Genomic DNA, 24543 nt, shown 5'->3' on the forward strand with positions numbered 1-24543 from the left:
TCCTCTGGAGGGATAATGATTTTTAAATATGGATAAACTGTGGCCCATTGTCTCTGTGTTTTAAATGTTGCTTGTCACGAGAACATATAACACAAGATCAACTCTTTCCACAGACCGAGTGAGCACAGTTCTCTACAAGCACCATGTGGCACAGCGCCTCTCCAGAACGTTGTTGTTTTCCGTAGCAAACATTTCATACCCAGCAATTCTGTCTCCACCTCCCTGCAGGCCTAGCAACCACCATCCTGTCCTCTGCTTCCAGGACGTGGACCGTTTCAGATTCCTCATCTATGTGGAACCACCCAGTGTTTCTCCTGCATTTGGCAGGAGAGCCTGCCCTTTCTCTTTTAAAAGCAGTAAAGTCAAGTATGCAGAAAAGTCAGCTGCCTGGGGACTTGATGCCAGAAAATCCCAGGGCAGGGTTCTGGGTGGCACAGTCTGGCCTGGCCCTTGACCCGTGATTCTCTAGCTTTTCCATCTAGCAGCTACAGAAAAGAGATGGGATGAATGGGGGGGTGTGGGTGCTGGGAAGGCTGGCCAGGCCTGCACTCTGGGGATCTCATGATCTGATGCCAGCAGGAGACTCTTTTGAAGTATCAGGTATAATCTTGCAGATGTAGGTGAACTTTGCTTTTAGCCATATTCATTTTAGATATAAAATAATACATAAGGTCCTTACTGAGAAGTAAGATGGAAGTGCCAGAGGGGGGTTTCATGTCCTCCTCCATCACACAACCTAGCACACCCAGGGTACAACTCACTCTCACTAGGTTAGACCCAGGGCTCTGGAAATGGTGACCAGGGGGCAGGGCCCAGCTCCCTTCACTTCTCCTTCTTCTGTTGTTGTCTCTGTCCTTGGATATCCATGCTGGGGAGTGGTTCTGGCCTCTGTGGATTTGCAACGGATCCTTTCAGAGATGCTAACAGATGGTGGGTTCAGATTTGATCCCCCTCTGGTGTTTCACTCAAGAGGAAACTCTGGAGGACAGACCAGCTCTGAGATGCTCAGGAGTGAGACTGAAATAGTAAAAGGGTATTTTGCAGCTGAGCCCACTGTGGTCCCGGTGTGGCCACTCTACTTCACTTCTCACTGAGTTCCCCCCATCCCCGCTGCCACAGCCACTGGGGTCCAGGTACATGGGGAAGAATGGCTGCTCAGCTCTTTTCACTGGGTCTTTGCTGCTGGGGTTCCCAGGGCAGCTTTGCTTGCCAACCTCATGATGCTGGAGTGGCTTCCGGAGGCCAGGGATGTGACCAAGTGGGGTGCGCACCCTCCACTTAGGAGCCTGTAGCTGTAGGAAGACGCCCCCGCGAGGCTTCTTGGCCTGGCACGCTCCTTGCAGCCAACGCTGATAGTAACTCACATTCAAAACCAGTAGCAGGACTACAAAGAGTTAGACAGGGATCCACACCATTGCTGTTCTCACCCTGGAAATACAGTGTCCTGTGGGGAAGTTTAAACAAAAGCAACAAAACACAAACCAGACCTTTACTGTGTGATGGGGGTTTAGGTGGGATTTTCCTTTTTTTTTTTATTTATTTTTTTTTTATTCTTAGGTAAACCATACAAACTCCCAGCTGCCTATATTGATGTCTTAGAATCAGTGCCAAGTAAATACTTAGCCCAGAATTAAGTTCAGGCTGTGGTAGAGGTGACCGGGCAGCTCTGCCATGATCTGGATTCATCTGTCAATTCCAAAGAAGGATACGGTGCCTTGGATTTCACAAGTGTGTTTATTTTTGTAAAGTGACTAGGGGTCAGGGGTGTTGGGAAGGAATTGAACAAGAAACCTACTAGGAAGTAGCTTTTTCATGGAAATGCACCTACTTTGTCTTTGCTCAGATGCTGGGCTTTACAGAGATGCAGGAGGAAGGACTTTCTTACTGACAGTATTTATTAGTGCTGAGTGCAGGGATGCTGTGCTCCCCCAGGCCAGTGAATGCCTGTGGCCTGAAAGCCTTTGGGTGGAGGTAGAAGATCTGGCCTGGAAGGAGCTAGAGAGCACTCACAAAGGGCACTGCTCACACACAGGGGCAGCCCAAGCTCAGCAGGCTAAGCTGGTCTGTGTTTCTGGAAGGCCACAGAACATTTCCACCTGTAAACTAGTGGATAATCAAGCTTTACTCAGAGCTAATCAGCGCGGCCCACATTGCATTTCTCCTCCGCCAGCCAGCTTGTGTCCCCCCAGGGGCAGGGGTGAGGGGCAGTGCAGCAGGGTCCAGCAAGGTGGCAAGGAGACCAGGCAGGGACAACAGGACTGCCCTGTCTGTCCTGCTGTCTCCTTGAGCTCAGGACTCAGCAGGGAGCCTTGCTCCTATAAGGTCACCCCAGATGCTGTGCTCCTCTTTTTTTTTTTTAATTTTTTTTTTTTTTTAATTTTAACCGACAGACACCCTTGAGGTTCTGGTTGATTTTTCAGAGAGAAACCGGAGATTCTTTGAGTAAAAAGAGGAAACGTAGTAAGTTTCTGAATTTGAAGGAAAATAAAGGCCAAGATTCCCACATCTAGCACGCCTGCAAAACCCACCGGGCAAACGGGAAGGATGCCATGCCTCGGTGCCCACCGACCATCTGCCTTCTCGCAAGCACGGGCACTTAGGTGACAGAAGGGAAAGACACAGCCCATCTCCCTCCTGTCCCCTTAGCGGCCCCCTTCCGCGTCGGCGTCCCGGTGTGACCTGCTGCCCAGCACGGCTGCTGCGGGGGCACAGGCTCGGCCACCTGGGGAGGCCGGGCGGCGAGGGCGAGGGCGAGGGCGAGGGCGAGGGCGGGCGGAGGTCCCCAGGCCCCGGGGCCGCGGGCGCCCCCGCCGGGTCCCCTGCCCCTGCCCCCGCACCCCCTCCCTCCTCAGCCCCCTCCCCCTGGCGTCCCCTCCCGCCCCTGGGGCTCCCTCCCCAGCTCCTCCCCCCAGCCCCCTCCGGCCGCCCCTCCCCCGCTCCCGGAGTCCCCCCGCCCCCTCCCCACCCCGGCGCCCCCTCCCCAGCCGAGCAGAGGCCGGAGCATGCGCCGTGCGCCGCGGGAGGCGGGCGGCGGGCGGGAGCGGCGCGCATCACTCGGGTCCCCTTCCTGCACGGCGCCGCCAGTTGCCGGTTGCTAAGCAGTTACCATTGTTTCTGTGGCGATTGCGGAGGCTGTTGCTAATTGGAGAAGCCCCGCTAAGCCGCAGCATCTCCCCTGTTCGGATCCGCTCTCGGCTCCTTGCATCTAAAGAGAAAACTAGGCTGGTCTACCCACTCGCCCTCCCCCATCCTCCCCAAAATAGCCGTGTGATTTCGGAAGTATGGACTAAATCACTCCCCTCCCCGCCGATCGGACTCCCGTGGCTCGACTCACCGTCAGACCGCTCCTGCCCCTGTGCGGGTGTGCGCCCTGGCCAGGGCATCATGACTACAGCCAAGGAGCCAAATGCTCCGGGGAAATCCGTGCAGCAGCAGGAACAGGTAATGCTGCTTTCTGGAGTGTGCCTGTGCGTGCGTGCGTGGGGGATGTGTGTTTCTTGAATGATTTTCTCTTAGCGATGACTGTCCTCACCTGAGCCACAAAGCCAGAGGTGAAACAGGCACTGAGCAGAGTGCAGCCGGGGTCTGCCTTCTACCCTCCTGACTTCTATTTTTGCAAGATCCCCTGGTCTGTCCATACTGCAGGGCTCGGGAGCAAGCATCTGGCGAGGTAAACTTGGTGTGGGGGCACCTCTGGACAAAGGCCTCTTTCGGCACCAGCTGCCTGATTATGCATTTGTCAGTTGTGAAGGTTTCCAACTACTTTGTAATTCGGGGGGCTGGGGCAGGGAGGGATGGAGGAGAGGGGCGGCCCTTCCTCAAATTTCAGTGTATTCTGACCCTCCAACAGCACTTTGATCTGGTTCTAACTCAAGTCTAAAAAGGATACATGAGCAATGTTGAAAGGACTTTTCTTTGATACCTGTGTCCCTTTTCTGCTTCTTCTCCTTAAGTATCTCCGAAGGAGTGAACAGATTGTTGCTCATCCTGGGCATTTAGAGGGGGCACACTCTCCTCACTAGGAAAACTGCCCGGCTGGGACCCAGTGGGACCTCCATCAGCACCAGCTGAGAAGTAGCAGGCCTTGAGGGGCTGGCCGAAGGTGGCCAGGACCGCTTGGGTGTCCCCATATGGCACAGGGTGTCCGCTCACCCTGCCGCTCAGTCGGGCCTGCCATCTGCAGAGGCTCTGAGCCTCAGGCTCAGGAGTGAAGGGGAACCAGCAAGCTGTGTTTTACCACTCATGTAGATATTGTAATTCCCTTCTCGAAGATCGTGAGGGTTCTTATCTTTTAATCACTGCTTGGTTCTCCTCAGGCAGATCATTAAAATAGATCCTGGGAGACACCAGTAGATTCCCAGAGCAGTTTGCTCAAGCCTGGTAAATCAACAGCATAAGCTGATCTCTCCGATTTATTTCAGGGGTGTTGTTAGCCACCACTTGCTAGGATTTGGGCCAAGAAACGAGAGCCCATTAGAGTTCAGGAAAGCAAAGAGCCTTTTCAGGGATAGTGTGTGATGGTCTCGACATCAGCTATTCACAGACAGTATGAAGACAACTTTGGATCTGTATTTAGTGGGAGATTTTTTTTTTTTTTGTCATTTCCTCAAAGCCCATTTTTTGATTAAAAAAAGAGAGACCACTTTATTAGTAGTATCATCACCATTACCATCATCTAAAGAAATTAAATTCAATTTTAATTTCTTCTGGGCAGAAGATTTTATAAATATAGAAGTCTAAGAATCCTACATTCACTAGGAGGGCTCGTGTGAAGGTTAATGCTTGCTGTAGCATGAACACTGGGAGGTTCACAACAGGCGAACCAACCCTTACTCCTTTTAAAAAATTCTACAGAATATTTGCTCAAGAAAAAAAGATGTCCACCCCAAATTACCATCCTGTGACTAACTGGGCTTCTTTTTATTCCAGTTCTTCTCCTCGCTAGGTATAAAACAAGTGTGCCTTGGGCTTGCAGGCTCCAGCAAGGACTCGGGTAGCATTTCTGACCACAAGACAGTGGCAATGATTATGGAGAAAGCACACTGCTATGCATAGATCCGAGCCCAAAGGTGGACACTCAGAAGCCCATCTGCATTATGTAGAAGAAGGCCCACGGCTCCTGTACAACTTACTCACACTTCCCTCTACATGTCAGGAGGGTGGAAATAGTTAATTAGGGTGTGGGTTTTGGAGAATGTCTAGGGTCTTGTTTGATTTTTGTACCTTTTAATCATTGGGACCCCCCTATCCTTGCCCCTGGGGCCATGGTGGAAGATGTGAATGGGCAGAGCGAGGAGGGCAGAGGCGGCAGTGGCCGTAGGGAAGAGTCAGGAGGCCCTCTTCCCATTCTCAGGCATCTTCTTGACCCTGAGAAGGACAGAGTGCCCACCCTGTGAAGCAGAACAAATTGATCAACAGCAGGACCAGGGCAGGAGAAGCAAAATGGGATGGAGTACAAAGATCTCACATCTAACATTAATGCACCTGTAGGGGATGTTGGCTTAAATCATAATAAACTGCTCAAAACACAAAGAGGTAAATAAAATACTTAGTCATGAAGACTATTTCTTCTTCCTCCACCATTTATCAGTTTTTGAAAGACATTTAAACTCTGTTCTGTGTGCTTAGACTGCAGAGCTCTGAAGGAGTTCTCCCATTCTTTATTGCATGTTGTCCTTCGTGCTAGTGGAGCTGTGGACATAGGTGGGTGGGGGTTTATAGGGAGGCCAGGACAGAGGGAAATACTTCAACAATTTTTTTTTTTTTTTAAGAAAGAGAGAAAGAAAAATAAATGCCGGTTTGTGGTTTGGTTTAGTTTTTAGATTAGGGATCGTTTAACTGTATTGACGGACTTTATGGCAGAGGCACCTTATATCTTATATTGGGAGGCATTAATCTGAGGATTTGGATTTTCTGTGGCCTGCTATTTATGTCCAACACTCTTTAAAATTTATTTGGTTATTGCAATAGACTAACACTTAGTTCTTAGCAAACTAACAGAAGTATGGTACAGTTTCTTACCTACCTTGGGAGTTGGAAGGTGGGTAGCACCTGGAAATAACTTTTGTTATTACCAAGGATTAGTGTAAATTAATGAAAAACGAATCTAGGAAAAGATATAAAACCAAATTATTTTACCTATTAATTAGAGATTGCTGATTTTTCCCATTTGTCTGGCTAAAAGGCTAAAACACATACTAAATATAGAGGAATATGTAGAAGTTTTTTGTTTTTGTTTTTTGTTTGTTTTTTTAAAATGCTGTATAAACACATTCAACTCAAATGGGGAATAGACTTCTAGAAGACCACTTCCCTTTCTCTTTCCATTTGCCAAAATTTATTTTTAAGTGAGGTATTAACAGTCCAGAGATGTTTGGAAACAAAATATCATTTAAGCTGAATGAACTGAATTCATCCTTTAGCTCTAAAGCCAAGTAGATTGTAGATAGGCTCCTCAGGAAAAACCGAATCCATTCTGGCCAGCACCCTACCACACCAATGTACCCAGAGTGAAACTTAGCAGGTGAAGGAGAAAAAGCTGAGGCTGGTTTGGTTAAAATTTATTGTATGTTCTCAAATGAACTAAATCCTTCCTTAGAGAACCAAATTAAGTATTTTCCCCCCTGAAGTAAAAGCACAAATTTATTTTAAAATATACAGTCTTCATTTGAAATGACTTAAAATTGAAAAGCAGTGATCAGTAATACTGTTGAGAGTAAGAAAAGAGAGAAAGATAAAATCTCGGTGCTACCAGTGAACCAGGACACATTTTTGCTCAAATATGGAGCAGGGATGAGTTTTTAGTGGCAGATTCTGGTGTAGTGTGAATGGATACATATGCGTGTCCATGTGCATGTGCGCCCACACACAGGCCTCATGTATCACAGAATTGGAAAGATGCCGTAAGTGCACCCCAGGATCAGGTTCACTTCTCAGGAATCTTACAAATAAATGAGAATATGCCTTTTCTTAAAAGATCTCCAGAACACCTCCTTCTGTGTTCTCTTGCGGAACCTGGATCTTTTGTTCTGTGTTCAGTTCCAGAACCTCTGTAGCTTCTGGAGCCCTGAGAGCTGGCTGTCTGATAGCACTGGATGTGTAAGAGCTCTTTTTTGTTGCTTTTCACTATTCTCCGAGATGCACAAGGCCAACTATATAGCCCTGAGGTGTGTAATCACCTATTAAGTTAGGAGCCCCAGGATTTAGTGTAGATTGAGAGGTTAAATTATTTACCCTTTGTGATTATAATGCCGTTGCAAAGAGTTTTCTGAAGTGACTGAGAGCCCCAGGATCTAGTGTAGACTGAGAGGTTAAATTATTTACCCTTTGTGATTAGTATATGTGCTGCCGAAGTGAGCACCACCCTTTGTGATTATAATGCCATTGCAAAGAGTTTTCTGAAGTGAGTGAAATTTTGTAAACAGCACATTCTGTAAAGCAGACATTAAAATGCATAGAGATTGGAATTCTAAGAGAAGACACACCTTTCCAGGAGGACACATGTGATGATGACCCGGGAGCGGGACTTCTGACATCTTCTGCCCAGTACTCTTTGCATTCAATCCTGTTGCTTGCCCCATAGTAAAATCAGATACTGAAACAAAGGAGCTGGCTTTGACCATCAGGAGAGTTAAATTTTTTATGAAACTATGTTACAGGGAAAGTCAATGTGAAACATCCATAGTGAAGGTAGGAAATATCAGAAAGGGAGACAGAACATAAAGACTCCTAACTCTGGGAAAAGAACTAGGGGTGGTGGAAGGGGATGAGGGTGGGGGGTGGGGTGAATGGGTGATGGGCACTGAAGGGGCCACTTGACAGGATGAGCACTGGGTGTTATTCTGTATGTTGGCAAATTGAACACCAATAAAAAATAAATTTATTATTAAAAATAAAAGAAATAGTAAAAGGAAACCCAGAAAAACAAGATTCAATATTAGGAAGTGCCAACACTGACTTACTTCTGAGGTGGTCCTTCCACAGCTCAAAGAGCGGCAATGGATGCAGTGGTGGTACTAGTGCACATTAAGTTTTATTCTGCTCGTGGTCTAAGTCATGTAAGGCCCTCTGGACAAAAAGGAGACTTGAAGGAACAGGACAAGAGTCAAAACCATAGGTTCTTAAGATTGTGGAGAAAGTTATCTAGGTCTCTGAAGAAAGAAACATTCTGGCTGCCAGTTGGGTCGATGTGTGGAAGAAGAGAACTCAAAAATCAGGCATCCTAGCAAGAGCATGTGCAGAATGAGATGTGCATGCTTAGGATCTCCAGGTAGGTCCTGGCGAGGAGGGGCAGTGGCCAGGGAGAGGACCAGGGGTGCAAGAGTGGGGAGCAGCACAGTCTTTGTGCAGAGGAAAGGTGGGACTGGTGTGGTGCTCTTCTTAGAGGAGGTGCTCTTCTTAGTCTTATCCCCAGAGAGAACAATGTGCAGTGAGGCAAGCAGCTAGCTTGAAGCCATAATCTACTTTGCTCTGGTGGTGACAGAAGTTCCCGTCTTCTGGGATGCAAGTTATGCCATAGACTAAATGAGGTCCATAAGCAAGTGTCACTCAAGAGGCTATGTGAAAACCCAGACAATCCCACATTGCCTGTATGCAAGGCCCAAATTCAAAACAAATGGAAAACAGATGACTTTTCTTTTTGAAAAATGGACATGTCATATTCTCATATTCTCTGGCTTTGAACACATTATATTACATTATACTGACATCACATTGAAAGTGATCCTGCCCCTCACTCTCACTACAGGAACTACCATGGAATGCTTGCCCAAGACCTTCAAACGCTTCACAGAGAAAACCTGAGGGACTTAGAGGGTTGGAGGAGGCTGCCCACTAACCTTTCACCAAAATATCATCCCCTCCAGGATGCCCATGGACAGTGTGAAGATGCTCGTCACTTGCAGTGACAAATGCCCACCATGTTTCTGCCTCATTGGGAAGTGCAGCATTATGATTTTGGTTCTGCACTGGGTATTTTTTGCCCACTCTCGTGAGAAAGGGCGGAACGAGTCGGTTCATCTAGGGTTCCGAAAGTTAGAACCCTTCCTTCTCTGAGGAAGAGATTCTAATCTGGGGAGGAAGTAGGTGTCCATAAGCATATAAAGATGGATAGTTGTTTGAAGCCCTGGCTTTCAAAAGATATTGCGTGGAGGTTGTGTCTTCTTGTTTCAGATATGGCTCAGAAAGCCAGAATGGACTGAAATGTTTTAATTTCAGGTCTGGGGTTTGGTTGCCTGGTGGCCTCAAAGCGTAGGAATGGGAACCACATCCGCTGGGTAGAATGTTTGTTGTAACACTGCAGGTGGCTGACATTCTCAAACCCTTTCTGCCTGGGGCCCTGCGTACCCCGTGAAGTGGGAATGGAGAGGGAAGGGGAGATGGGAATCGTTCAGGGAAAGTAGCCCCAGAGGTTGTGATCTGATCTAGGAAGTTCATTCCGAGTCCTCCTTGTCCCTCCATCTGTTGTTAGATTTTAAGACTCCTTCGGGCCTCATCCTGGGGCCTCCAATCGCTACTAGGACCCGCAGCAGTCCATTATTTGCTCACAGCTGACCTTTCAAAACCTTCACGTGTGCTCCGCCACCTGGACCTGGCTAGATGCCTGAGACAAGCCAATCCCTACGAAACATTTAAGGTTGTCAGTTGTAATGCGCTACTCACCTTGAGAGCATCCATAGCTTGAGCAACAGCTGTTGGTGATGAAACCCAGCAGAGCCGTGAATGGCTGGAATTTCCGGTTCAAAGTTATAGCACAGCCAATGGAAGAAAAAACAATAGGATGTTGTCTCACAATCATTAATGACAGATTAATTAGAGGTCAGGGTGAGGACAGTGTTGGCAACCCCTGAAATCACTGATAGGTTGCCCGTGTCCTGTTAAGTACCTCTTATTTCTGCATTTACATTAGATCTGGCCTCTTATCACTCGAGCCCCAAATAACAGACACTGTTGCAGCTTTTGGCTTCCAGTTCCGGGAGGATTTTGCGGTAATGGAGTAGAAATTCACAGGAATCCCTTCTTAGGAAAAATTGCCATGAGCGCACACATTAAGTCAGTGCTGGGGGCCAACTGTGATAGGGGTGTCCATTTATTTTTAATAGTGGTGGCTAGGGTGCCGTAGGATCCAGAACCCGACCCCCACCCCCCCACGGCTTTAGAAAACGTATTAGTGATATACTCGAGTCTTGATAATAGACTTTTCCATGACAATTTATATATTATCCCTTTACTAGTATCTGATCAATGTTTTTAGAGATTTAACTTCCTCCGCCAGAACTCAAGAAAAACCGCTTTCCTCCCTCTGAAACGGCATGAGACTCTGAGCATCATCTTAAGCTGCTACGTTGTTAATTTGGAACACTGGCTTCTAAAAAATGTCCGTGGGTGTGCCTGTGAGTGTAGGGAGGGGAGCCGGACCAAAAGGCACCAGTGCAATCTGCTCGATAAAATGGGGAGACTGGTGGTGGGAATGAGGGGGGGCACTTTCGAAACATTTTTGAAAGGTCAGAGTCTGTGCTCTGACTCGCTCGAATGATTCCCCTTGAATGTAATGGGAATTCATGCTCTGGGAAGGATAGATTCAACCCTCCAAGTCGGTTACCCACAGCAAGATGAACATCACAACCCCGAATTCGAAACATACCCTCTTGATTTTCTCTCTAGAAGTTAACATGCAGCAGAGCTACGTCACGGTGGTGACGTATGTTTTAAAATTAACGGAAGAATTTACTTCTCTATGTTGAAGAGGCAAGTTTTATTCCCCATGTTCGAATATTGGCAGTTGTTATGGGGTTTGCTCAGGGAATTCTGAAATATGACACTTGCTGCCTATCCTAAATCAGGTCTTCAAATGGGAGAGGGAAGGAAACATATTTTTAAATGTTAATAGCCCGCTTGATCCCCCATCCACTTATTAGACAGATGTCGGATCAGAGAAGGATTTTTATTTTGATGAATAGGAGACATAGAAGAGAAGCCAAATGGGAGAGAAGGAAGCTGTCTGGGACGGCTCAAGGTTGGGAGGGCAGAGGGATGGATCCCCAGGTGTGCTCTTGCAACCTGTGGGACAGGACAGGGAGGACCAGCGCTGACAGGAGATGCTTCTGGAGAACAGGAAATGCTTACACGCGAGTAGTTTGGAGCATGGTGGCCTGGGAAGTACAACCCTGGAAAGCAATGGAGAGTTAGTGGAATTCTGGAAGAAAGAAAAGAAATCTGCACTTAGGGCAGATTTGGGGGAATATACGAAACTGGAAGAATGGCCTGGATGTAAAAATGATACTTTGTGAGGGTGATTGTTCTTCTAGGTATGTTCTGACTGCCTGAGAAGAGTACTGGAAGCCTCTAGTTTTCAAAGAACTTAAAATGGTTTGTGATGCCCCAGATAGAATTCAAGTTTACTTAGAAGCAACAGGTACTTTATGGTATCGAGGTACATACACACATATGACTGTTAACATGTGGATAAATAAATGCAGTATTACTTGAAGCAGCTTGAAAATTTTCTAAGACTTGATATAATTAGGAAACCTGGCTCTGATTTTTGAAAAAGGAAAAAAATGCTCCATCCCTCCAATTCCACATCACAGGGTACACAGGTAAAGAGTGAGAACTTTGGTAGGCATGAACTGATCTGTCCTTGTTAAATATCATAGCCTTAATGCCTCAAACTCTCTTGCTGCATTTTATGGAATTTATCTCCTTCTTACGAGGATGGGGTGGACACTTTCCCTTCTCGACAAGAACCCTCTTTTCCAGAAAGTGGGAGAACACCAACTCGGTGGGTCTTCCTCCGGCTACCTGAAGGACCTGGGGCGGATCTCGGCTGAGGCCCTACCAGGAATAATGCTCATCACACTGGTGCTTTTTTTTTTTAAAGATTTTATTTATTCATGAGAGACACACACACACAGAGGCAGAGACACAGGTGGAGGGAGAAGCAGGCTCCATGCAGGGAGCTCGATGTGGGACTCGATCCCAGGACTCCAGGATTACACTCTGGGCCAAAGGCAGACGCTCATCACTGGGCAGTGTTCTGTGCTTAAATGTTCTCTTCAAAGCACCAGTGTGCACAGAGCACTGCTCTTAGCATGGACATTTCAAGCCATCATTTAGCAAGTACTTAACTACGTGTGTTGATATCACAATTATATTTGAATGGATGTTTTTTCCAGCATCCGGTGAGGGCTTGTGTGTCCATTCTAAGATGGGTTAGTCTAGAGGATCATAGAACATTTGACGTTTAATGCATTTTACAGACTATCTATCTTGCCCAGTGATTTTTGGACTTTTGTTTTAGTAACAAACCTTTTTTCCAAAGGGAATAAGTCAAATTCAACGTGTAAAAGAGGTGAAAACCCCCTAATGGCCCCCAGACATGTCAGCAGCAGATACTCCCCAGTAGTGGGCCCCTGAGACATGTTAGCAGAGCACCCCCTTCAGCAGTTTGGAGCACAGCGTACAAACCAGATATCTAATTGAGCAGTCTGATTTTACACAAGAGGAAATAAGGCTCAGAGAGGTTGAGTAAATTCACCGAAAGCACGCAGCTGGCAAGCTGCACAGTGAGAACATAACCATTGCCCTCTCCTTTTCTTTTAGTTCCAAATCAAGGAATCCCAGGTAAGACATGGTAAACATAATACACTAAGAAGATTAACACAAAAACTAATATGAAGAGAAAACTTCAAAGATAATAAAGTGAACAAATTAAATGCAAATTTAGGAATCCTTGTCTGGACTTCAGTTGAGAAAAGGCAAATACTTAAGGCCATTCTCTGTCTGCGTGTCTTATGGATAGATGTAGCTGTTCTTTCTTTTTATTGCACCATCTCTGGAGGCACTAGGGCTTTTGTAGCAGTTTTTCATATTTGATTAGTTATTTAATGAGTTGCTTTTGAAACAAGGAAAAAATGAGGATATAACAAATATTTTTCTCCTGATTTTTAAAAGTATCAACAATTAATAAATTCTGTGTGATTTGGAAGTATACAATAGGTAATTTCCAATCTCCTCTTACACTTGAATAACTTCAAAAGTAATAGTTATACAACAGGTGTGGGAAGACAGCTGTGAAAGAGAGAGGAAGCTCAGCACATCACGTGTACAGACTGGGGCCTCAGCCCACAGGAGGTCAGATGTTGAGACATCTGGAAATTGTTTGAGCTCATATGCTGAACCAACGGTGCATTGATCATTACCCACAGATTATAGATCCCTTTGGAGGATCTGATGAAAGCCATGGACATGCTCGCCAAAGCCCCATAACCTCTTGGTTACAGAAGGCTCACAGACACAGGCACATCCATCTGTAAATCCATCAGTGTCGCCTTCTGGCAAGCTAGCACAGTCGTGAGACACAGCAGTAGAATATGCTCACTGCTGAAACCTCATACAGATATAACTAAGTAGCTATCACCTCTGGGTGCTGTACTAGGTACCATAGAGGCACTGTACACAGGAAAGAATGGCGATGGGGTTGGGGACGAGTGGTCAGGAGGAAATGGGTCTGATACCCCGACAGTGGTGGAGAAGGGAGCGGTGAACCATGTTGAGCCGTGACAGTTTAAAGAATGCAGTTGTCAAGCTGGAGAAATAAAGTGTGTCTTTAATGTTCAAGAAACTGTTAAATATTATTAGAAGAGATGATGGGATTTTGGTTTTTGATTTCCTGGATTACTCTTAAAGGCAAAAGACTAGGGATCGGTAGGTTTAAGTGCCTAGACAGCAGCTTTAGCTTGGTGCCCCCACATGTTCTTCAAGCCAGAAGTCTCTGCCACCAGCATGACGCCAGGACATGCACAAAGACCATCAGCCCGGGCTCTTTCCCTAAAAAGGCAGGTTTGACTAAGGGCCCTTCTACTTGATGTCAAACCTTTAATACCTTCCCTGTCACACAACCATGAGCCTCTGACAGACACAAACCACGTCCTGCTGCTTCTGTAGCTCCAATGCCAAGCGGAGTACTGGCCCCATCAATCCGTTTGCACAATGAGTCCATGAAGATATGAATTGCCTCCTCCTCTGTCAGCCTCCTCCCATGAATGACCCACAAAGTTAAAGGGTCTGTGGCTTCATTCATTCCACAAATGAACCAGGTTTCTGGAGCCCTAGAGGAGAATAGGACCCAACTCCTTGAGTGGCCAACCCGCCTTGCCTTCCCTGCCTCTTGGGACATCAGTGCCCATTTCCTTTCCCCAAATTCTGCCCACACCTGTTTTACCTGGAACCCTTCCTCCACCACAGAATCATCAGCCACGTGCCATGGCCCATGTGGCAGTGTTCAGTCCTCCTATTCTTAGCAAATATCCAACCAGGTGGGTAAACAAGCAAAGTAGCCATTCTGCACCTCCAACGCCCTCTCCCTGTTGCCAAGGCAGACGCACCATGTCTTCTTCTTCCACTGAGCGCTAGGATGGGCCCTCTAAAATGTAGGAGAGACATGCTTTGAGGGAAGAAGAAACAAAGTAAATCAAGATGAACAAGATGGAAAGATTTGGAACACTGGCTCCGTTTGCCCTCTCTTGAGTCTGGTTTGGTCACGTTTGTTGAACTTTCTTGTGAGGCAGGATAGGTTCAAGGGTGATTTTGGGGGTAACAGGTTGAAGTGCTTTCCTAAGGAGAAAGAACCTGTGAAGCTGTGGCTTTCATAGCAGGGGCCCTGAGGGTGCAGTGTGGGAGGAGGAGGACTGGGTCTGGGTTTAGGCAGTCTGGGTTTAAATCCCAGCTTGGGCGCTGACCAGTTGAGCAGCATCGGGCTGTCTGGGTAACCTTAGTTCCATATTGTGCAAGAGCTGACTGGCAGCTCCAGATGTCATGGGTGGCTAGTTCTGGTTTCATACCTCGGGCAGAGGAGGAGGCATGATGATGTGCTATGAGCCAGGTCAGCAATTCCACTGTCTACCCCCACAGGGTGGCTACAGGAGAGACATTGCCAAAGGGATGTGAAGATTTACGTCATGGAAGGTGTGCTTTTCCCCAACTGCTGCTGTGCTTGAAATTGCATAGTTAATAAGCCACACTTGAAGCAGTGAGTCTGCAGCTTTTGACTATTAAATTCACTTAGGCGTGGAGCCAAAAAGTTATGCTAAAGTACTTGAAGCTTGGTTGTGGATGATGAGTTGTCAGAAATGTTCATATTTGCGACTTAGATGGTTATATAACTTAGTTCAGTAGTGATACTGACGTGAACCCGGAGTAGTCAAGCGCCTTGTGCATGCAGCTTCGCATGGGAAGCAGACTTTGTGCCCATAAGTTTATTAAAATTTTAACAGTGTGGCCAAGTTTTAAGATTACCGAATTTGGTTTCTGAAGGATTATGGTCCTTGTAATGAATGGATATATTAATAGAATTTTTTATTAGTTTATGTCCATGCGGTAATATGTCTTTTGAAAATTTCAGGTTTATGTAATTGTGTTTTCATTGCTCAAATGAGGAAATTGTACTTAAAGTAACAGACACTAATTGAATCCAAGGAACACACTAAAGAAAATAAAGATCCTTGTGCCCTGGAGAAGATGGCTTTGCACCTTTTGTGATGCTCATGGTAGCTTGCAGAAAATGCAGTCATCACATGAGTACCAAGGAAAAGAAGTACTAATCTCATGTATGGTTTTCACTCAGATCTTCATTCCATGAAAGAAATTCAAAGTATCTTTTAATCCTGTAGTAGCATCTGAGCTGATTCAGTGTCTTGAATTTTAGGAATAGAGAATTTAGAAAAAACATCAGATTTTAAATATTCAAACAGTAAAATTTTAGGACCTTTCCCTGTAGGAGAATCCTCATGTCTAGCCTCAAATCACCTATTAGTTGTCATTGAAATTACTCACAGAGATTGTGTGTTACACAGTTGTGTTTAGAAACGTGTGTGAGTTTTTACTACTGTAGGACTCAGTATCTGTCCCTCTTGGACTCACTCTTTCCATGCTTAAGAATGTCGATTAGGTTTGTTTGTTTGTTTGTTTTACATTACCTGGCAAACAGGTGTAATGATCTTAATAAGACCAGTATTGGGGGAAACATTCACAGTCAAGCCACAGATCAGTTATACCACATCGTCGACCACGCTATCCCCTGTGTTCTCCACATGTCTTCCAATCCCCAACTACCAGACCAGAAATCTAGGCAGATTTCTTTAAAAATGATTTGTACACCAATGGAATTTTATGGAAAGATAAACCCCTTGGCTGAGTTTTGTTGGGCAGCCTCAAGACTCCCTACTGCAGCAGAATTGGAAATCACTAATAGACACAGGTTACGCCAACAAGGTGGGGATGGAAGGATGTGTTTCTGCCCCTTTGTACATCAGGATGTATTATTTTATTTCTTCCTGGATTCAGTGGGTGAAGTGTAGTAACGATGCAATATTATTTGTCCCCAGTCACCTGCATGAGAATATATATTTGAGAAAAAGAAACAGCTTTCGTGTAATTGACCATTTCAGAGTTACATCATCTCTTAGCTTCTTTGTTGGCAGTTGAGTCCATGATATGGAGGATGTGTGCATACACGTGCACATCTACCCTTCCCACCACCCTGTGCTCCCCATCCCTCCTGTTCAGAAGGACGTCACTTTGGTGCTGCATCCTGCTCTTCATTTGGTTCCCTAGGCTTGCAGCTAGGGAAGGAGGCTCTCATGTTGGAGGAAAGTAATGAAGTATAAACACCCAAGTATTGCCTAAATGCGGTCTCTCTATAGCAGTTGTCATCATGAATTTCCTCAACAGTCCTACTGATGTTTTTAAAAGCAAAAATTACACCTGATGATTATCTATTTCATGTAAAAATACAAAGACTGCTTTGATGTTAGGATGGAAATAAAGCAATCATGTTCTGTTTCCGTTTTTTTTCACTCTCAATTTTTTTTTTTTTTTTTGCTCTAATGCAGGTGAAACTTTTACTTCCAAAGACAAGGATAAAACTCCTAATATTTCCCTGTATAATTTTAGTATCTAGAAAAGGGTAATAATACTATTTTATATTTGTGTAACACTCAACAGCACTGTAATAAAAACGTAACATAAGCAACATATTCTATTTTAATTTTATCAGTGGCCACATTAAAATTCAAAAGAGATATGTGGAATTAACAATAATAAATTTATTTAACCCAGTATATCCAAAATCTTATCATTCCAACATGAAACCAATATAAAAAAGTACTAATGTGATCTTGTGCATTCTTCTTGTCCATACTGTGTCTTTGCAGTTAGATGTGTATCTTATCCCCACAGAACACCTCAGTTCAGACCCCCTCCCTCTTATTTTTTATTCCTTTTTTATAGAGTTTATTTTTTAATGAGAGACACACACACAGAGGCAGAGACACAGGCACAGGGAGAGGCTAATGCAGGACTCGATTCCAGAATGCTGAGATCATGACCTGAGCCAAAGGCAGAGGCTCACCCACTGAGCCTCCCAGGTGCCCCTCCCTCCCTTTTTTTTTTCCCCTCCCTTTTAAATACTGGATCTCTATATGTGTCTCATGTCTAGCATTTGGACATGAGTAGCAGCTCTCTACTGCACTTGGTTGTCACACAAATTGCCTTGTGTCCTCTAATATCCTCAGTTCTGCAATGAAAGGATGGACTCATCCCCTGAGGTAAGAGGAGTTGTGTCTGAGTCTATGTTATGAAGGTAAACATTTACCATTTGTGCCTCTATTTGAATTTGCATTGGCAAATGTAGTAATTTCCTCAAGTTTCAGAAAAGGTAGTATTCTTTCATACAGATAATGAGAACTAACTGAGAAAAAGGTGGTTTCCATTCAATATAAATATTTATTGAGTGCCTACTAGGTGTTAAACACACTTTTGAGCCCAAGGATCCAGAGGAAGTACAAGAATATTAAATTTAGCAAATTTTGATTATGTGCTAGGCATTGTTTTCTGCATTGATGCAATTCCCACTGGCAGCCTGGATTAGTTTTTGCCAAAGAAAATAGGATGTGATTTTGCAAAGCCTTTTTTCCTCGTATCCTTTTCTACTCTCTTGAGCTGAATACTAGCTCTTTAATGGGTAGCAACCTCTATAATTATTCTCCCCTTCCCTGCAGATATTGGCACTTTGTTTGAAAGATGTTGGGGTCGGTGGTATGGAATTGTAGAGGGCTGAGAGATCCAGCCTCAGGGAGGACTGCAATCTTCTTCCATAGGCCCTCTTTTCCTTCCTGTGGAGAAGCCAGCTGCCAGCAGCTTCCACATCCATACCCCCTAGCTCGGTCCCTGCCATCTGTAGCCAGGAAAAGCCCATAGAAGGACTCTGCCTGGCCTGCCTAAGTCACAAGTCCATCTGTAGACCAGTCACCTGATTTGGGGGCAGCGGTACTATAAGTCCACATTCTGAATTATAAAACGTAACCAGTGGGGCTTCAGATGTTCATCCTGTGTTATGATGCTATGCATGTTTGTGATTATAGAAGGTAAAGCTTTTGAATGAGGAGAAGCAGAATAGCTTGGCTTCCCCTCACTGCCTTGGGCATCATAAGCACAATCTAAGTCTTCATTTCTAACCTCATCATGCTTTGACACTTTAGCAGGCAAACTATATGAGCAGAAGAGTCGACAACAGAAGCAAGACAGTTTTCATTTGATCTGAAACTTTGTGCCTGGTGATATTCTGTGCCATGAAGAGAACCATGCTTAACAATTCATTTCTCAGCTATGTTAACACAATAATGATGATGCCAAGCAGTATGCAGCCACTACTTTCAGGGCCTAAGTAGGGGAATTAGAGCAGATCCATGAAACTAGAATAGTCCAGATTAGATCAGAAAATTTCCTAACTCTAAGAAACTTCTTAATTCCAGGCATACTTGGGAAGATAGCGGCATTTATTGGATTTCATCCTGAAGAGAAAAGCGTCAAATCCTGAGACGGGTTTTGTAGGCAGTAAACAGTATAGCTGTAGTCTTTAAGATGTTAGAAACATAAAGCACGCTTGCATTAGCTAGTGGTGCCTACTTCCAATGTATATACTTGCGACACACGACTGTGAAGTTACCCACCTGGTTTCAAAAGTGATGCCAAAAATCAAAACCGATGATGTGTGCAAAATTTCATTATAAACTCTAGTACAGTAGCAACTGAGATGGTAGTACTGTGATCCCTCCTGGTTTATAGTTCACTGTGGAAGCTGGCCTGCTTGCAGAGAAAAATGGGCCCATTAGCCCTGTTTGGGAAAAATGAAGAAATTCAAAACCAAATAAAATGCCATTCTGTACACATCTTGAAAAAGTTTATAAAGTAGTTGAAGTATAAAGGACTATTATAAGTCTGACAATAAACTGTAAGAATATTGTTTCCTTTCCAACATTCACTTTTCCAAGATGGCCCTAACGTCAAAGTCTGTTCCAGCATTTAGGTGTAGTTCTTAAAAGTGGCGCAGTTAGCCTAAAGCTAAAATTCTGTAGTTTGTATTAAAAAGGAAAGGAAGGAAGGAAGCTATTTTGGCACCAAAGGCTGTAGGAAATGAAGGCTGCACATAAAGAGCGTTTGCTTGGTTGATTGCACGTGTACGGCATCCAGCTGCCATTTGGCATTTGGCCCGTGTTTGGGGCAGGCTCTGATCTTGGTGACGGATGATTTTGTCAAGCTCTACACAGAAGGTACATGTCTATTTTCATCATCAACTAACTTCTATCGAGCACTTGCTGCTTTTGGTCCCCCAACCGTGAAGTTTTATTGACCCATTTGCCATCTCTCGTATAAGTGGATGGAATCATCTTTCTTGACGGGAGAACTCCAAGAATATTACACTTGTCTCTGAACAGTTTGAGCTTGCCATGTTTACAGATTGCCGTGTTAGCTCTGCTCTTTTCCTGTGAGTGGTAGGCCATTGGGAGGAGGGTTGGGCATGCTGACATTAATTCCAGGATAATTTCCATAGTCATTGTAAGTCTCCTTTTCAGGTGACACCCATGAGTTTGTAATAGTTTGATTGCAGCTTGTTAAAGTATTTAATAGATGAAAGCAATTTGATTTAATTACACCAAAGATCTACAGGGTTGGGTATGAGTGATAGTTGAGAGGTAAAAATGAGATAATTATAGGTGAAAACTTTACAAAAACCTGTAGTATGACAAGTACACAAACATATATATTCATATTTTCCATTTAGTTAGGAGGATTGAGGACACAAACTAAGTACAATGTGCCATTTCTGCAGTTGGGACAGAGCTTTAAAGGAGGATCAAGTGGGTGGGGTTCCATGGGAGAAATGAAATATTCTCTTTTATATTTGGAGATATCCTACAGATTAATTAAATTACACTTACTATAGTAACTCTTGCTTAATAGTTCACATTCATCATTACCTTCCACTTATATAGCATGTTTCCTGGGAATATATCTATTCCTGGCCTTAATGATCCAATCCCTCATTGCTTGGTTTAACTATGTTTCAAATAACTTCTGAAAGTTGGGTTGGCTAATGAATTGTTTTTTTCTTTTTCATTCCTTTAGTATAAACACAGCTTAATAATGGCTGTATTTCTGTTTGCCTTTTTGCTTTACTTCTCCTTGGTCTGTATCAAAACTAAGCTTGAGATAGCCCAGTGTATGATCTTCTCTTACCAGTCCTACCAAACATAACCCCTTCATCTCCCTTGTATTCAGTCACATTCACATCTAAGTACCCCAGGCTGCCATACTCTGTGTCAGCTTTGTGAGTATTATCCGGCCAAATGGGTATTTTTTCCATGCAGGCATGGGGTTGTGTCTTTTATGGATGTTCTGAATTTTAACAGGTTGTAGAGACATCATGCTAACTAATATTGCATGAAACTTTATGGGTAGTCTCACAGGCAGGCATTTATTTGGTCCTCTAAACTCTGGGGGTGGGATTTCTCATTTTCATTTTCCGATGAAGAAATGGAAGCTCAGTAATGGAATGTGCACCGGGACCACCAAGCTGGCAAGTTGGCAGAGTCAGGGCTCAGATGTGGTCTCCTTGCCCCGTGGCCACTGCATCACCAGCCGTTTTGCTTAGGAGGGACCTAGAGCCTCTATAGTACATAATGTTAATCAGGGAACCTCTTTACGACAACAAAAAAATATTTTTCTCCCCAGAAGATTCAGGCTTGGTCTTGATAGTCTTGAGCCCCCACTGCCCAACATTCCCTCTAGGACTTGCTTTATAACTTTATTTCTGATACAAACATGGTTCTCATTATTCATGGTTTCAGCTGATCTCTTTATACACTGCCCTAGGAATCACTTTCAAAATCAACAAGAGGGTAGCTAGATGGAAATTTCTTCTGTCATGGAAATTTCATTTCCAAAGAGAGAGAGCAATATTTCTTAATTAGGCATTTACTCTAATGATTCAGAAAGAGCGTTGGTTGGTCCTGTTTGCTCTATTTTCATTTATAAACTAAAGATTGGAATGATGTTTTCATGATTCGTTGAGAACTGCACCAAGACTGTCATTATTCAACAAATATTATTAATAATCAGAAGAAAGACACTTAAATTTTCTGTCATACACACGTCCCTAAATGTTTGAGCCAAGGGCATACTTTTCATGTATTGGAATAACAAATATAAATTCTCTCTCTCTGTTACCTGAATATCTTACCTATGTGGAGCTTTTATTGTCAGGGACTGCCAAATAACCAGCATGCATCATTTTAATTGAACCTTAAACCTGACACGTTTATTGAAAAAAACGGATTTCAAGTTATTTTTCATACATAAAGGCTGCTAAGCCTATGCTTCATTGGTGAAGGCTATCTCAGATATGGATGACCTTACCTCCATGCTTCAAGGAAAAATAAAACCTCACTATCTCATATCCTTGAGATCAGGCAAAAATTGATCAATTAACTCTCCAAATATATATAATGAAGTAACTGTAGGGAATAAAACAAACTGAATTATACCCCGTGCAGCTCATCACAATGTGTGTGACCCTGTGCCACAGGCATCTGGGCATTCATGCCTTGGGCTCTGTCCACGGTGATGCCACCTTTGTGTGGCCTTAGTCCCTATCCAGAAACACGATGTGGTCATATCTTTGGTGGCTCCTAATTCATGTGAGACACTCTTTCATATTCTGACATGATGCCTGAAGGATAAACGTCAGAGCTCAAAATCTATATTTTGATGAAGCTAAGATGGAGGTATGATTATGATGAACTTCAACCTATGACCCCAAAAACATGATGTAAAAGATTGAGAACTCTGCCTAATACCAGTGGATTAATTGGGATCTCTTATCATTATAAGAGACTTCATCTAGAATCCAAAAGGCTCACAATTGCTCCGTGTTACATGTTTATAAAGAATGTATAATTCTGACATATTTTATTGTTGACTTTGACCTGTAAATGTAGAAACACTTTATAGCATTTGTCAGCTACTATAATCATCGTCATATAATGTGTGCAGATGTTGCATAGAAGTAATACCACTTTGTTTTCCCATCACAATTTTCTTTACACTTAGCTGTTCAGCACTCATTCATATATTTTTCTACAAGATATATGACCAACAAAATACTCCCTTGATTTCCATAAGGAAGGAATGAAGAAAGAGATGCATTTGGTCCCTTTGCTCTGCACATGGTATCCAGTGAGCCCCAGGAGGGGAGGCATAGCTAAGGATGCAGAAAAGCACGTGTGTCAGAGTTCCTGCTCCTAAGACATTCATGGTACTTTTAGAGAGAGAATACAGGGATCTGGGCTTCTTTGGTTCCATCCTGATGTTTTGCCTGGGGTCTGTTTACTGAAGATCATCGTTGGGATCTGTATGAAGATAGATGCTCCTGAGGAAGAAAGTTTTAGGCATCTGGGCAGCAGAGAGAATTAAGAGCAGAAATTTGGAATGAGTTTTAGGAGAAAATAGAAAAATGAACTAGTTTTGAATTATGAGGATAAAAAGCAGGTTCTAGGCTTTTTTAAAAAGTGCTTTATAGGTAAGACAACTGTATATCCCAAATTGCTTAAGATGGACTGTCCTGCTTCCTGCCGATTGCCCTCACTTCAGCTTTAATAGCGCTTCCTTTTACTCTCAACAGTGTCCTGATTTGGGCAATAAACTGTAGGGTCAACACATATATTGATGATGAATTAGCGTCTTAAAATAGCAAGAGACTATGAATGAAGATTTGGGTAAAATTAACTTCAAGCTTCCCTTTTCCTGAAAACCACAATCTCATATCTGTGTCAATATCTGTTTTTATTTGAGGGGTGGTGTCTGGCCTTATTTCTTGGAGGAAAAAGAACTAAACATTGCTCAGGTGTTATGAAGTTTTATTTCCAAGGCAAAACTGGAATTCAGAACTCAAATACATTGTTGCCTGTGCTAACATCTAGCCTGTATGAGGGGGACAGAAAAAGGGAGAGAAATAATAGGGCACGAACTGTATGCATCTCTTTTCTTCTGTGATGAGTGTGTCCCCTAACTGTGGCCAGTTACGCTGGATACGTGATTTGGTTTGCCAGAACAACAAAGAAGGAACATAAATGATAGGCCTCATGATAATTTGTAAAAGAAATCTCATTTGTCAAGACTATTCCATTTCTGTTCTGCCTTCAGTGGAGTTATGTGTTACTGTGAGTAATACCTGATGCTCTAATACTTTGAAAGCAGAAGTTCTGTTTGGGTTTGTTCCCTGGGATCCCTCTGATGGAGGTGGTTATTATTCATGTTGGCTGGGATAGTCTTGCCTAGGCCCATGAGCTGGGGAGGTGGGGACAGTCATGGTCTCAGAACTGTAGAGCACCAATCGCCAGAGATTAAAAGGAAGGGGCACATTGTTTCTTCAGATAGCTGTGCTCCTCTGCTCTCACTCAGAGTGTGATGTGCAGTCAGGGTTGGAAGGCGATCTGTGGGAGCGGGCGCCGCTAATGGGGCATGTGAGACAGTCCCTGAGGGCCATGGAGTCCAGATGAGGGCATGAGAGACAGGAACAGCACGATAGAAGAGCTCATAAGAGCAGGGCCTTGGCATCATCATCGTGTTACATCCTAGAACAGGAGAAGTAAACATTCATGGCAGTGGAGAGCACAGAGGAGATTTCTGCTCTATTGGTGGAGCACTCACAGCAGTGGTTTTTGAAAATGAATGCAATGGATGATATGCATGTAAAGTGAAGTGGAATGAGGGAAGAAGCAGGGAAAGAAACAATGACGGCATGGATTTGTGGCCTTGCAGGTGCTCCTTATGGATCTGCCTGAATGGTCTAACATAGCAAGGGAAGCCTTGGTAATCCTACTGACTTCCAGTTAGTATCAAGTGTTAAGTAGAAGGAAGCTTTAGTAACCATGAAGTTCATTTGAAATGGGAAAAGTCAAGCCCATAGAAATAAAAGGTTTAGGGGGGCCTGGATGGGTCAGTGGTTGAGCATTTGCCTTTGGCTTGGGGTGTGATCCCGGGGTCCTGGGATTGAATCCTGCATCGGGCTCCCTACAGAGAGCCTGCTTCTCCCTCTGCCTATGTCTCTTCCTTCCTCTCTGTGTCTCTCATGAATAAATAAGTAAAATCTTTCTTAAAAATTAAAAAATAAAGAAATAAAAGGTTTACTTCACTGCTGAGTATGTA

The 24543-nt window shown here is 44.1% G+C and overlaps 1 protein-coding gene and 1 long non-coding RNA gene across 7 annotated transcripts in view; both read left to right on the forward strand.

Moving 5' to 3' along the window:
• The window catches only part of DPP6 (dipeptidyl peptidase like 6), an 829290-nt gene that overhangs the window by 353273 nt on the left and 451474 nt on the right, over positions 1-24543 (forward strand). Inside the window, exon 1 of one of the 4 annotated variants that reach the window (XM_025451893.3) lies at positions 3000-3441. The exons of the other annotated variants lie outside the window; for them this stretch is intronic. Within the exon in view, the coding sequence (XP_025307678.1) occupies positions 3385-3441 (57 nt within the window). The 5' untranslated portion in view covers positions 3000-3384. Of the gene's footprint in view, positions 1-2999; positions 3442-24543 lie in introns of those variants that run through there. 4 annotated transcript variants of the gene reach the window in all.
• The window catches only part of LOC112663272 (uncharacterized), a 105177-nt gene continuing 87677 nt past the window's right edge, over positions 7044-24543 (forward strand). For 2 of the 3 annotated variants that reach the window (XR_004805783.2, XR_003139123.3), the window contains exon 1: positions 7044-7098. This is a non-coding gene — a long non-coding RNA (uncharacterized LOC112663272). Of the gene's footprint in view, positions 7167-24543 lie in introns of all 3 variants that reach the window. The other variant, XR_004805785.2, reaches the window with a different exon arrangement.

The sequence above is a fragment of the Canis lupus genome, chromosome 16 (assembly GCF_003254725.2).
Source record: "Canis lupus dingo isolate Sandy chromosome 16, ASM325472v2, whole genome shotgun sequence".
Classification (NCBI taxonomy): Eukaryota; Metazoa; Chordata; class Mammalia; order Carnivora; family Canidae; genus Canis; species Canis lupus.